Here is a 12,955-nt window from a genome sequence, read left to right as displayed (position 1 = left end):
GTACGATGGTACAGTACAGTACGTAATAGTAGTACGGTGTAGTACGTCCTATGTTACTGTGCTGACCAGTGTGACGTAACAGGTTAAGTGGTCTTGCACTTCTGCCTACGTCACAGAATGCGAGCCGCGTGCAAAATTTGCAAAAAAACGATGAATCACGCCTATGTTAAGCTATGGGAACTTTCCCCTGCACGCTGATTGGCTGCCTCTTAAGTACTGATAAGCGGTCGTTATGACGTCACAAGGAAGTTCGAGAATTTTCGCGCTATTTCCCGCGAGAAAAACAAATTATTTTAGGTCGGCTAGAAAGTTTATCTAGTCGGATTTTGAAGTTCTTAACCGTTAGAAATTAATTTTATTAATTAAGAAAATTTTCTGGTGGTCGAAACACCGTTAGAAATCAGAAATGAGAGAATTTCCGACCTGTTGCCGGTTAGCCTTTGTCTAACTGTCTAGACAGGTTCGTTGACCTAGCAGGTCGGTTCTCGACCAAAAGCAAAATTCCGAGTCGGTTTCTCCGTCGAAAATCACTTTTTCACCGTTAAAAATTTTAGATTTACGGATAGAAATTGTTTTCTACCGCTAGAAAATGAAATGCCGACCTAGTTTCGGCTGAAACCGACCTACAACCGTGACTTTACCAGTGTCGGTGTCGGTGTCGGTTCCACTCGATTTCCTCCGTCCGAGGTCGGAAATCCGTCGTTTCCGAGCTGAAATCCGCGAGTAAAGTTGCGGGTCGCTGTTCAAAGCGAAGGTCCCCGTATGATTGGAGTAATCCTATCGCGCTGCAGACTCTCGTTCGAGTCTGATCCGTCAGTTGGGAGAAGAAAAGTCCGTGCTGTTGGGAAATGAGATTCCGCTCTTCAATGTGGAAGAGACCAAGGAACTGTGCTCACCAGCTGGGCAAGAATCACTTCAGTGATCCTCGTTTTCCTCAGCTGTAAGACGATGCGATCAATCCGATCAAAGTCAAGGGCAGAGATTGCTTCAGCAATCTATCTGACAGTGACTTTCAGGTTCCTCACAATTTCTCCGTGAATTGAGCCTTCACCGTCTCCTCAAAGGGTCCGTTGAAAGAAAACCAAACGATGCTGCTACCATGTAACAGGCAAGCGCGAGGAGATCACGAGTGATGCTTTATTGTACAAATAAAGGAACAATACTGCGTAATAGCAGGGAATGCAAGAACAAAGCACTGATGGCTAAGCAAGTGAATGCTAGAAAAAGGCTCTTGAGCGTCCGTCAAGGCGTGAAAGAAGCAACTGGCGGCAAGCACGTGCTGTGTGCCATCAGCTGTGTGATGATGCGCAGACTGGACTCAATCCAACGCGAGCGTATGAACGCTGAGTCATACTGCGAGAGAGGAACGAGAGAGCAAGTATGCTCAGTGTGTGCGCTGCGTATATCCGCTTCAGCGGATGTGAGTGCAGTGCAGCAGCACACGTACGTACAGCGAGAGAGGCGATATGGCAAGCCTGAGTGCAAGTACGTCCATGGTGGGCCGTATGCATCAGGCGCAGTCATGTGCCTCTGACAATTTCAAACCGAACTTAATATCTAATAAACCTTAATAGTATTGTGGTTCATTAAAAAAATCAACACTAAATATACTGACACTTTCTAGTCACTTCCTAGTTCCTACGCTAATTTTCCATAGGACAATCGCAAAACATTTAAACTTGTATGAGAGTTCTTGCTGTTTACTGCCATTTCCATCCTGTACTTACGCAAATCGATATGATGATGATTCATTCACACTATTCCTGTCCAAACCGCGTCACAGTATGACTGTACACCATACTCGTAACAATGTGTACCTCCGGCTGTTCCCACATAGTCACAGACTATCGATCGATTATCTCCGCACTGCTTAACCGGTACAATGTTTTCCTCGTACGTAGTGAGCAGATTCCCGATATAAGGCTTAAAGCTCTATAGTGCAAACCACAGTATCTACTGCCAGTTTAATTCTTGCCTTCTTGCCATCCGCCTTCTTTGGAAGACTTTTGTTAATCAGATACGTTATCAAGACTGCCTTATCCGCTACTTGAACTGCCGAAATGGGGCCGACAAAGGAATCGACAAAAACGCGCTTCGATCGTTGGATACGCAAGCCTTGGGAGTCGCTGTCTCCACGACGCAGCAAAGACGCTCCCAAAACAGACAATATCGTCAGTGCTACAATAACTTCATCCAGCGTTCCTCCATCTCCTGCCAATCGGGGCTCTACCGTCGACGACATTAACTGTGGACAAATCCTGGGAAAAGATCTGCAACCAGTGGTGTATGAAGTCGTAACGGGACAGTTCATTCTGGGTTATCTGTGCGACGTGGACTGGGAAAGAAAGCGCGTCCTGGTGGATTTCGACTGTTACGACCACCCACCTTTGTGGCTGCCAGGCGCGCAGGTGCAGCGGCATAGAGCAGTAAGAGAATGGGACCTCGGGATCAAAAGGCCTTTTGAAGCCGCTCTGCGCTTGGCTTCCGACCAACCCTACGTGTTCTATCCAGCGCGCATTATTTCTCCCGTTGACGACAGCGCGGGTCCAATTTGTGTTGAAGTGACGCCTCCGGGCGGTGATGTGCCCATTCGGAAATTTGTCCATCCGCTCCAGCTGCGCATTGTATGGAAATATCCGCGCAGCTCATACGCCGCTGAATATGACTCAGTTGTTGGATGCTGTCGTCAGCTACACCAACAAACGGCCCCTCTCGAATTTGGGCAGAATGTGGAAGACATTGATCTGCAGTGGTTGTTGCAGGCTGTAAACGAAATTCCGTGGATAAATGTGGTACGGATATGGCTGGACACCCAAAGCGTTCACTTTGTCTATACGAAAAAAGGAAAGGAAAATTTGAATGAGACGGTTTTGAAGATTCTGGTTCAGAATTCGCGGTGTCACGTGACTGCGCCCGAGAAACTTTTGGACTTATCTAACACTGATGCCGTCCGCGACGGTTCCTTGGTAAAGCTGCCATATGAACTTTTGAAGAGGATCGTGTTATCAATCGAAGACATCCACAGCGTGGTTAGCGCTCAAAAGTAAGTTGCGGAAATACAACTAGCCGCTGTTTCTATAATACGGAGGCTGGCAATTGTCACAATCCCTGAACAATCGCAATCGAGCTTTTAGCTGCGTTTATTTAATAAAAAGCAAAAGGTCAACATCAGTCTCTGTTATTGTTGTGAGAATCAGCAAATCGCAAAATACAGGTTCAATTCAGATCGTCGTCTATGTAAAATGAAAGCACCACAACTAAAACAAATGTACGAAAAGGATGCGAGATGCAGGCTGCCTTTACTGAAGGATAGACAAGCAACAAGTTGAACCGAATAAAATTTTATTTCCCCTATAACACTACTTCAGGGCTATTTTACTGAATGGTATTTATTGCAGAGTTTGCAAATCCTGGCATGACATTCTCCGTCGAGACATCAATCAACATGCCGCTGTCGCGATCGACCTGACCAATCTGCTCCCCGATTCTTCCAGCAGCAAAGAGCGAAATTATAACCGAACTCAACTTATAAACATCCTCGACACTACCGTGACTACAGCGACCGTGGGGCTGCTGCTAATGAACGGCAATCTAAGTATGGAGTTGGCCAAATACATCGTTGGGTTTCTATCTATTAAAGTCCCGTGTTTGCCTGCGATCTTCCTGAGAAATATACTGTGTTCGTACCCCGTGGCACAAAAATACGAGCAGCAGCGGCTCGAGTGGGCCAATCTCAGCCAGCTGATGCTAGCATGCCGAGAACTGCATCTGCAAAACGTTATCGTTCCTGCCCTTTTCGGCTCCATCGCCGGATTGTGGACCGTGCCGGCCGAAACACGGCTGGACATCGATGCGGTCGTAGACAAACTCGTACTTCACTCAACGCTTACTGAAGACGATCGGATGGAACATTTTCTGAAAGCTTTGGATGCTAGTTGCCCCGCGTTCACAGCTTGTGATCGGAAAACCATTGACAATGCTTACCGTGCGACGCTTTCGCGTGCAGAATTTCCGCCACGAAACACACTCCTCATGATCCAGCTGTAAGGGATACTTTTGCTCACTTTGGGCCTACGCTTTTATGAAGTAGCCACCGGTCATCGAATTTTCTGATTTGTTTTTTTCTATAGAAAACTATCGATGCATGGTACGGTGTGCTTAAGTCGAGTTCCGAGCAAAGGTTTCTGATATTTTCTAAAAATAACGTTGGCCTCCGAAATTAGAATGAAAGAACAACAACTCCGAAACACCCAATTTATGAAAACGGATCCGCAGAGCAATTAAATTATTAGGAAAATATTTCTTCAGTAATTATGTAGGTTGGTATTTTTTAGGTTGAATCGAGCAATAACCGGACAAAAACAACCGCCGTTGTCCAGACTTGCCGCTCATGCCTTCCGCTACTCTTATCCCACGGAGGCGACGTCCTCCAGCTCCGTCCCCGGCTGCCGTTTCCTTTCCTGCCCAACACCATCTGACCCGAGGGACACGGAAGAAATATTGCGGCATTGAGTTCTGTTTTATGTACCTGATTAAACTCAAATATGCCATCTCAGGTTGTCACGGCCATTCGGTCTCATTCGCAAGCGATACTTTTGTAGTGACCGCGCGCCCGTGTATTGTGCTCCCGCTGGATTGCCGTAGGATGTTGTAGCAGATAAGCTCATCGACTATAGCGCTAAAAACTTTTGTAGCCTCTCCCAATGTATAATTCTGTATAACATCTGTAACCTCTATACGAGGAGGGGGTAAACGAGCTCGATGTACTCGAGTCATGGGTAACAGAGCACGTTATCCGTAACCGTGCCTGTGCAGATCGATCAGCCACCAAGAGATGGCAGTGTTCTGCTAATCAATATAACCCCCACCGACTGGTGGCCGGCCGTGTGTTTCAAGTAACTTCAATTTAATGGCTAATATGTAGTTTATCATAATAAATTACTGATTCTTTTTCTACTCGTAGTCTCGTACTAAAAGGATTCAAAAAATTTGCAAAACTTTGCTAATTTTGTACAGTAACAAAATCTCATTTTTCCAATTTCACTTCTCATACGAATATACAGTTATACTTGCGCCTGTCTTGTAATTTTCATGATGCCACACTAACTAACACGAAACTCAATAATGACAAAATCACGGCAAAAATCACTTTCTAGTCATTCTAAAAGTTTTTTTTGTTGGGGTGTTCGTAATGTCGCTCAGTCCGCTCCGAGTTGTCTTTTTACGCTTATTTTTCTGCTGAAGCTTCTCCGCTTCTCTGTCCTCCAGAGCCTTGATCACCTTGCTATCCGTAGCAATAAGCCCTGCATCCGCACGGAGGCGAGATTCTTTTAGTTTTCGTTTTTTGTGACCGTGAGCGCTCATAAAATTATGGTGCCAGTCAGCAGCAACTTTTTCCGGTAAAACGGGAGCCTTAAATCCTTCTGCTTCGGTAACGGCAAAAGCTATAATTCGCTCAATTGCAGCTTCTCTGAGGAGAGGAATTTTTCGGAAAACACCGCGCGCTATTTCGAACTGCGTTGCATAATCGTTGGCGACAGAAATCGGTACATCCGCTAGAGTTACAACTGGCACAGGCTCCACATAGGCTTGACATACCGCAACCGGATTAAACGGATAAATTCCAGAAGAAGCAAAACCAGAAACAATATTTTTCGCCATGTTAAAATCGTTCCATTTTTTCACAATGTGGCTGGCAAAGTTCTGCTTGTTAACCTAAATAAATTTCATGTTCATGAATATCATTTTTTAATAAATTCGCATATTTACATTAGAACACTAAACCACATCATACTTCTTCTGTAGGAATCAGCGTCATCTCTCGCAGGTAGTCCCTCCAGTACTTTTTGATCGGACCGAACACTTTTAAATCCATGGGCTGAAGCTTGCCGGTCTGTCCAGACGGGAATATCACGACCGTGATGTCTTTGTCCGACTTGACACATTCTGACAGGAACTCTAGGTTAAACATATGAGAGCTATGCCCATCCAGGAAAATAACATTCTGAAAACATTTATTAAAAATATTACTGGAAAATTTAATAAAAAAATGTTATAATTTCAGAAATTATTAATGCTCAAATATCATTAAATAACGATGATTTAATCACAAGGGAAAATGTTAGTATTTAGAACTTGCCTTCTCCGCTGTCATTCGGGGGATGACTTCTTCTCTGACATAAGAGGCGAAGGTCGCATTATCCATTATACCCGACGAGTTGAAACCAATATGGCACATATCGTCGGTGCCATCAAATCGGGAAGCAAGGAAGACTTTACCGTCAAACAAAATTAGCGGTCGCAAAATCTCCCCAGCAGCATTTCCTCCCGCAAGCACGGTTATTAATTCCCGATCGTTGCCATCGTAGTACGAAAGAACTTCCTTACTGCCTCGTTGAGCATACACTGTCGTTACTTTTTCCGCAACCTGAAATGCTGATTCATCAAAATTCCAAATGCCCCTCGGATCATCAAGCAGTCCGTCATTATGCAGTTCTCTGAGCCGCTCGATTCACTCTTCTCGATTACTCACGGTCCACTCTCTTGCCTTTTTCCGAGATACACCATGAGAAATCGCTGCGAAATCTTCGGATGTCTTTTCAAGAACTGTCTGTGCCAGAATTTCGTAAACGTTTTACGATTAACGGGCATATCTGTGTTAAAAAATGGAAAAAATATAAAAAATAGTCGGCAGATGGCATTAATTTTAGTGATAAAAAACACTGCAATAATGCATCTACGATGAAATTTTATGGACAAAGCGGAAAGATGTACGACAAAAAAAATATAACAGCAAATAAACTTCAGACCAGTTACTAAGATGCGTAAATGTAGATAGCACATACTCGTACCTTTGTTGCTGGCCAATATTGGGACAATTCGCTTTAGGAACCGCTTGTCCAAAGGTATACCATTTTCCGCACATTTGAGTAGAAGGCTCTCTATATAATTCTCCTCTTCGTCTGTGAACTTTCTCATATGGGCTCCTAACTTTCCACGGCGGACGCCGTTCAGCTTTTCCCAGAGCGTGGTGTATGGAACGTTGTACCGTTTGGCAGCAGCATAGCGAGTCATGATTCCAGATTCAACGGCTCTAAGGGCTGCTTTCAGACGATCACTGTACGCTGTAGGCACGGGCATATCTGTTATACATTCCTGCTCATTTTGCGGTAGACCAGACGCGGTTCTCGAATGAGCACAGGGGTTCTCCGTTGATATGTCAGAAAATAAACTGGCAGGTAACTGCACGTCGTCGCTGCATCCTCCAACAGTGCTCGTATCAGGCGTGGAGTTATTCACACATAAATCTTCCGCCATTTTCATATTAACATTTTAAAAAATTTAAGAAGTTAAGATCAATCCTTAGAAACATAGATATTTCTAGTAATACCGTAAATCAAATATGCATTTATCACAGCTGAATTTAAAGTTTCAAGTTTCAACGGTTAAGTTTCAAAATATTGCAACATGGCTCGGCCAGGCTGCCATCTCTTGGTGGCTGAGCGATCTGCACTGGCACGGTTACGGATAACGTGCTCTGTTACCCATGACTCGAGTACATCGAGCTCGTTTACCCCCTCCTCGTATTGCTAGTTGCAAGTCGCTAGACTCGCTACCTAATCTTTAAACTGTTGAGCTGTTCAACTGTTGCCGCTTTCCAGCATCTGAATGGCCTCCTCAAACCGTACTTCATCCACGGTGCCTCAGCAGCACAACCCCGTCTCCAGCGTCATGAATGGCATGAAACAGATGTTAACCAGCGGAGAACTGAGCGATGTGCAATTTTCCGTTGGGCGTCAATTTGGTCAAGCGAAGATCTTCCGAGCTCACAAGTAACACTCCCGTTTTTTCTCATAGATCATTGTTGATTATGCAACCAGTGTTTTGCGTTCCCCCCTTTCTGTCGTATTATTGTAATTTTTAGGTACGTTCTGAGTATGCACAGCTCTGTGTTCCGCACCATGTTTTACGGCAGTCTGCCCGAAAGCTGCAAAGTTCCCATCGAGATCGCCGATTTTCTTCCCGACGCGTTTGCCAACATGCTCAGGTAGGATCAGGTGTAATCTGCCTTCTGTGGAATACTGCATGGTCAGATAAACTTTACAATTTGTGAGTCTGTGACTACGATTGTTAAAAAACTGTCGACTGCAGCTTAGTAGCTTTATCGCGCAGCACGCTTTTCTCTTTACCGTGGTAATAGTGATGTATCAGTATCGTTAAAATGCTACTGGTAGAGACACTTAAGTACGTCCCGATCAAATGTCTGGTTGTTTCAGTTACATGTACACGGACAAAGCGGAGAACCTGAACGCGGACAACGTGTTCCACACCATGAACTGCGCCGACAAGTATGACTTTGCGCCGTTGATGCAGGTGTGCTTGGAGATGATCTACAGCAAGCTGAACATCGACAACTGCCTTTCCGCTTTGGAACAGGTGAGCCTCTGCCATACATCAGTAACGAACCAGATTACCGTGCTGCGCTAAATTGTAGGCCGTCCACTGGCATGCTGACGGTATCGCGGAGAAATGCTTTAATTTGTTGGATGAGAAAAGTGTGGCGGTTCTGCAATCACCGACATTCACTGCCATTGGTCAGGACCTACTGAAGACCATATTGTCGCGGGATTCACTGACTGCTCCGGAATACGACATCTATTTGGCCGTTGAACGGTAAGAAGCTCGACAAAGGCATCCGCATTCAACTATTCGAGTTTCCCTTGAAAATGTGAGGGACATCGTACAGATGGACTGAGGCAGCTTGCCATCGGCAGGACATGCAGCCGTCCGCCATGAACCGACGTCAGATGTTGGGCGAGGCGCTGTACTTGCTGCGGTTTCCACTTCTCACCAACGCAGAACTGGCTGACGGTCCCGTACAGGTGGGTTGTTGCTTCTTGGCGTTTTGGTTAAACTCCTCAATATAACTTCGAATTTTGAATGTTTCGCTTTGTATGATTCACTTCGTATTGTTTCCTTTCGACAGAGCGGTTTGCTAACGGAATCCGAGTTGTTCCGCTTATTTGTGTACCAGAATGCCGCAGCGAAGCCGGAGGTTCCGTTTCCCACTGAGCCACGCACGGGTCAAGAGGGAGTGTTGAGGAGGGGAGACGATGTGTTTGTTCGATTCTCTGTAACACATTCCATGATGCACTTCACTAGCACAACCTTTTGGGAGCCAGCCACAGTACAGCTGGTCCATCAGCAGAACGTGGTGTTCACTTGGTGTAAGAATCAAATCCACAAGGAAGGCCTTGCACCGGTAGGCGAGGTGGTTCGAGCTAGGGACATCTTGAAACCTGACCAGACGGTTTTTGTTACTTCGTTGAATACTATTGGACAATACAGCAGTGCTGAGATTAACGGAAACCATCGGGTCACCTTGCACGGATACAACGGAGATCGTACTGTTGAATTCGCTGATTTGAAGATTCGCGCAGAAGATCTAGCGTCATGGAAGGGACAACGCGGAAAAACGAAAGAATCGTTGACCAGATCTTCTTATCCTGTACAGTGAAGTTTGTAGAACCAGCTGTCAGGTTTATCGTCTTAGCGGTTCATTCTTATAATCGTTTTTGTGTTGGTTTGTGTGTGCTGTTTTTCAGTTAGATTTGTTACTTCGTTTAATACTATTGGATAGATTATGCCTACTGGCTTTAAGTATTTGATTAATGTTAACTGTTTTGCAAATTTGGCATTGATACTTTTCGTACCGATTGCACTTTTTGCATCTAGGAAGCAGAATAATAAAATAACAAAGTTAATGCGACGGTGACCGAGCGATCTGCTCGACGAAGCGTCGATGTTCGCCATGTTTATGTGCTCACTGCTCTGTAAGCTCGTCTCGCGATATAGTCACCTGTTTGCTGTTGTGAATGGGCAGCGGCAGCCTGCGCTCGTCACGTCATGAAAGCTTGTGGCGTTGCATGACAAATGATGGCATCAGTTGTTGTGCGGCATTCCGTGTTCAGTTTGACAGACTCGTAACCGTACACTGTGCAACAACTGGTTGTTAACGTTTTGATGATTCACGGATAACAGACTGAACTCCAGATTGGATATAATGTCCTGATGATGTGCAAAGTATTAACAATACCATTAAATATGACCGACAGAAATCACGTATACTTCCGCACAGATCAAATCATCAAAATTAATGAACCTGCTCGTACTGATCACCACAGTTAGCCACATTCCTTATGACGTGTACCATTCTAACAGTTCTCATCGGTTTTGATCAAGAAACATGCAAACATGACTGCGCATAAACAGCTGTGAATTAGATAAGCTAGCTAGCGCCTATAGGCGACCGGCGCCATCCTGTTGCGGCGGCTGGCTGGCACGCGTCATCACACACACGCCCACATCCGGCTAACCGGCGCCGGCAGCATGTAGACGGCTTGTAAGTTACCGATTCTGACTAGCTGTTTAATCAGGGAAAATTTCACTGGTAAAAGCAACGACGTACAGCGTACAAACCGTGCACTGAGTGGGCATACGGCGCATACCATGGTGAGCCAGCACAACACGTACGACGGTATGAGCAAGCAAGTACGACGGTATGAGCAAGCATCTGTCGCACGAACAAAGCGTCGCAGGGACGAGGCGGTCATTCAGTTAAATTTTGATTTCTTTCGGCTCAGTCGTGCATTTCTGTTCTACGTTTTGAAGTGCTTTCTTTATTGCGTCGATATCTGTACTTTCTCTTCTTTTCGTTTGTTTTTCAGTCGGTGTTGATCATTAATTCGTAAACTGCACGAATCCAATCATGTCGATGAACACAGTTTCATCGACTCTCCCTGACCGTGGACAACCTGCGTCTGGAATTGTCGGCGTTATGAAACAAGCATTGGCGGATGGCGAGCTGAGTGATGTGCGCTTCACAGTAGGACGCCACTTTGACCGAATCCAGGACTTCTCTGCGCACAAGTACGATCCTGGCTTGCCTCGCAGACTCAAATTATCTGCTCGAGCGCTGTGCCGAGTTGGTTTTCCCAAATCATTGTCGTTTTCTGCTGGGTATGTGAGATGGTTTTCGTAGTGTTGTAATTTTTCATTGGGTGTACGCAGGTTCGTTTTGGGCTCTCGGAGCGCTGTGTTCCGGGCCATGCTTTTCGGCCAACTCTCTGAAAACCATGACAATGCTGTCGAGATTCCCGACATTCCTCCCGAAGCCTTCGCCATCATGCTCAGGTACGGCGGCCAGCGTAGCGTGGGAAACTAGTTTGTTGTGGCCAGTTGGCAGGACCGGTTTCTGTTGATATCGGCTCCTTTCATGCCGCTTAAAGAATGAGACAATAAAGAAGCCCCGGTGCGCAGTTTTGTTCATGTCTTTGTGGTTCGTTTTGCAGTTTCTTGTACACTGATGCAGTGGATAATCTGAGTGCTGACAATGTTTTCGGAACCCTGAAGTGCGCCGATAAATACGATTTGCCGCAGCTCGTTGATATCTGCTCGGAATTCATCAGGAAGCGGCTGAATCCTGACAACTGTCTGGATACGCTGAAAGAGGTACGTTGTACTATACTTCCACCGTTCGTGTTCATACTGTTCGTTGCACGACGGTTGGCGAGATCAAATTTCGATTGTGTTGTGCAGGCACTTGATTGGCAAGCGGAGAAAATTGTGAAAAAGTGTCGGGTGTTGGTGGAAGAGAAGACCAGTGCGGTACTGCGGTCGGAGGAATTTGTCAACATTTCGCTACAGATGCTGCAAGACCTTTTGCAGCTCAAACTGCAGGCCTCGGAGAATGATATATATTTGGCTGTTGAAAGGTGCGTGGAAGTAGTTGAAAAACGAAGGGCGTGTATAAGAGTTTTAGACCGATTTCTTTATCTCGTTTTGTATATTGTTATCGAAGTTTCTGTGTCGCTGCAGATGGGCCGCCGCTGCCTGCGCTCGTAATGGCATGGATGCATCTGCTGCGAACCGACGCCAGGTACTGCGTGACGCCTTATTTCTCGTCCGATTCCCGCTGTTGGATAACAAGCAGCTGGCTGATGGACCTGGCCAGGTGAGCTTACGGAAAACCTTGTGGAAACACTACTAACAAGATGGGTTTTGATTTGTTTCTTATTTCCCTTGGTGACAGAGCGGTCTGCTGACGGACACGGAGATGCGGGACTTGTTCATGTACCTGAATGCCGCAGTGAAACCTGAGGTGCCGTTTCCGACAGAGAAACGAATTAAGAAACAACTTGCGGTGAAGAACAGAACTCTTTATTTTCCCGCTCGCAATCCATGTAAAAGATCCGCGGAAGCCAACCAGAACAACGGTCAATCGGCAACAAAGCGTCGTTAAAGATGGTGGTTGTGGAACATACAGAGTACTGGTTTGGGCAATTCGGTACTGCACGACCATACCGAGGATACAACAATAGACAAATTTTAGCATGATGGACAGTGGATTTATTTTGTTTTAATAAATCACTGATTGTGAGAACTTTTGCAACGGCTTGTAATTGAGCGTACGCTTTCTTACTTGTGTTTAAATGGATATAATGCGTGGAGCGACGGTGCCACGGAAATCGGCAAAATTTGATCTGCGGGAAATTTTGTTGGATGGTATTTGAAACAGGAAAGTTCGAATCTTACAATAAAACTGACCGTGTACAAGTAAATGGGTAACTAATAAATAATTATGAGTTTTATGTCCTAAAAGCTCTCGTCATCATGAATTGGCACTCCCTCCAAGATCCCAACGAAATAAAAAAAAGTTACCAGGGCAAATAAAATTAAGGGAGGTCCGGGTCACAGCTTTCACGTTGTCAGTTGCAAGCCGCCTGCATGCCGGTTAGCCGGGTGTGCGCGTGTGTGGTGGCGCGTGCCAGCCAGACGCTGCAATAGGATGGCGTCAGTCGCGTGGATCACTGATTCCCATCTTACTTGTGCGTGGTCATGTTTACATGTTTCTTGATGATGCCGGATGAGAACTGTTAGAATGGTGCACATACGG

General features: G+C 45.6%; 4 protein-coding genes and 1 pseudogene across 4 annotated transcripts; 3 read left to right on the top strand and 2 right to left on the bottom strand.

The window, feature by feature from the left end:
* Nucleotides 1-1,979: 1,979 nt before the first annotated feature.
* Nucleotides 1,980-4,926, top strand: LOC129598946 (uncharacterized). Its single transcript, XM_055497036.1, has 3 exons — nt 1,980-3,043; nt 3,399-4,043; nt 4,335-4,926. The coding sequence occupies exons 1-3, from the start codon at nt 2,061-2,063 to the stop codon at nt 4,510-4,512; spliced, it is 1,806 nt and encodes a 601-aa protein (XP_055353011.1). The 5' UTR covers nt 1,980-2,060; the 3' UTR covers nt 4,513-4,926.
* On the bottom strand, nt 4,886-6,514 carry LOC129598949 (uncharacterized; annotated as a pseudogene).
* On the bottom strand, nt 6,486-7,556 carry LOC129598948 (uncharacterized). The gene is made up of 2 exons (XM_055497038.1): nt 6,852-7,556; nt 6,486-6,653 (listed from the first exon to the last, which is right to left on the bottom strand). Exons 1-2 carry the CDS (start codon nt 7,321-7,323, stop codon nt 6,529-6,531), a joined length of 597 nt encoding a protein of 198 aa, XP_055353013.1. The 5' UTR covers nt 7,324-7,556; the 3' UTR covers nt 6,486-6,528.
* Nucleotides 7,323-9,744, top strand: LOC129598947 (BTB/POZ domain-containing protein 6-A-like). Its single transcript, XM_055497037.1, has 6 exons — nt 7,323-7,832; nt 7,925-8,047; nt 8,277-8,436; nt 8,495-8,673; nt 8,747-8,882; nt 8,987-9,744. The coding sequence occupies exons 1-6, from the start codon at nt 7,669-7,671 to the stop codon at nt 9,515-9,517; spliced, it is 1,293 nt and encodes a 430-aa protein (XP_055353012.1). The 5' UTR covers nt 7,323-7,668; the 3' UTR covers nt 9,518-9,744.
* An 897-nt stretch (nt 9,745-10,641) lies between these two features.
* LOC129598961 (BTB/POZ domain-containing protein 6-B-like) lies at nt 10,642-12,542 on the top strand. The gene is made up of 6 exons (XM_055497055.1): nt 10,642-10,929; nt 11,071-11,193; nt 11,352-11,511; nt 11,599-11,774; nt 11,878-12,013; nt 12,092-12,542. The coding sequence occupies exons 1-6, from the start codon at nt 10,769-10,771 to the stop codon at nt 12,299-12,301; spliced, it is 966 nt and encodes a 321-aa protein (XP_055353030.1). The 5' UTR covers nt 10,642-10,768; the 3' UTR covers nt 12,302-12,542.
* Nucleotides 12,543-12,955: the final 413 nt, after the last annotated feature.

Source organism: Paramacrobiotus metropolitanus, unplaced genomic scaffold (genome assembly GCF_019649055.1).
Source record: "Paramacrobiotus metropolitanus isolate TYO unplaced genomic scaffold, Prichtersi_v1.0 Parri_scaffold0000133, whole genome shotgun sequence".
NCBI classification, from domain to species: domain Eukaryota; kingdom Metazoa; phylum Tardigrada; class Eutardigrada; order Parachela; family Macrobiotidae; genus Paramacrobiotus; species Paramacrobiotus metropolitanus.
The sequence above is the reverse complement of the archived record's forward strand: the minus strand, read 5'-3'. Positions and strand labels throughout refer to the sequence as shown.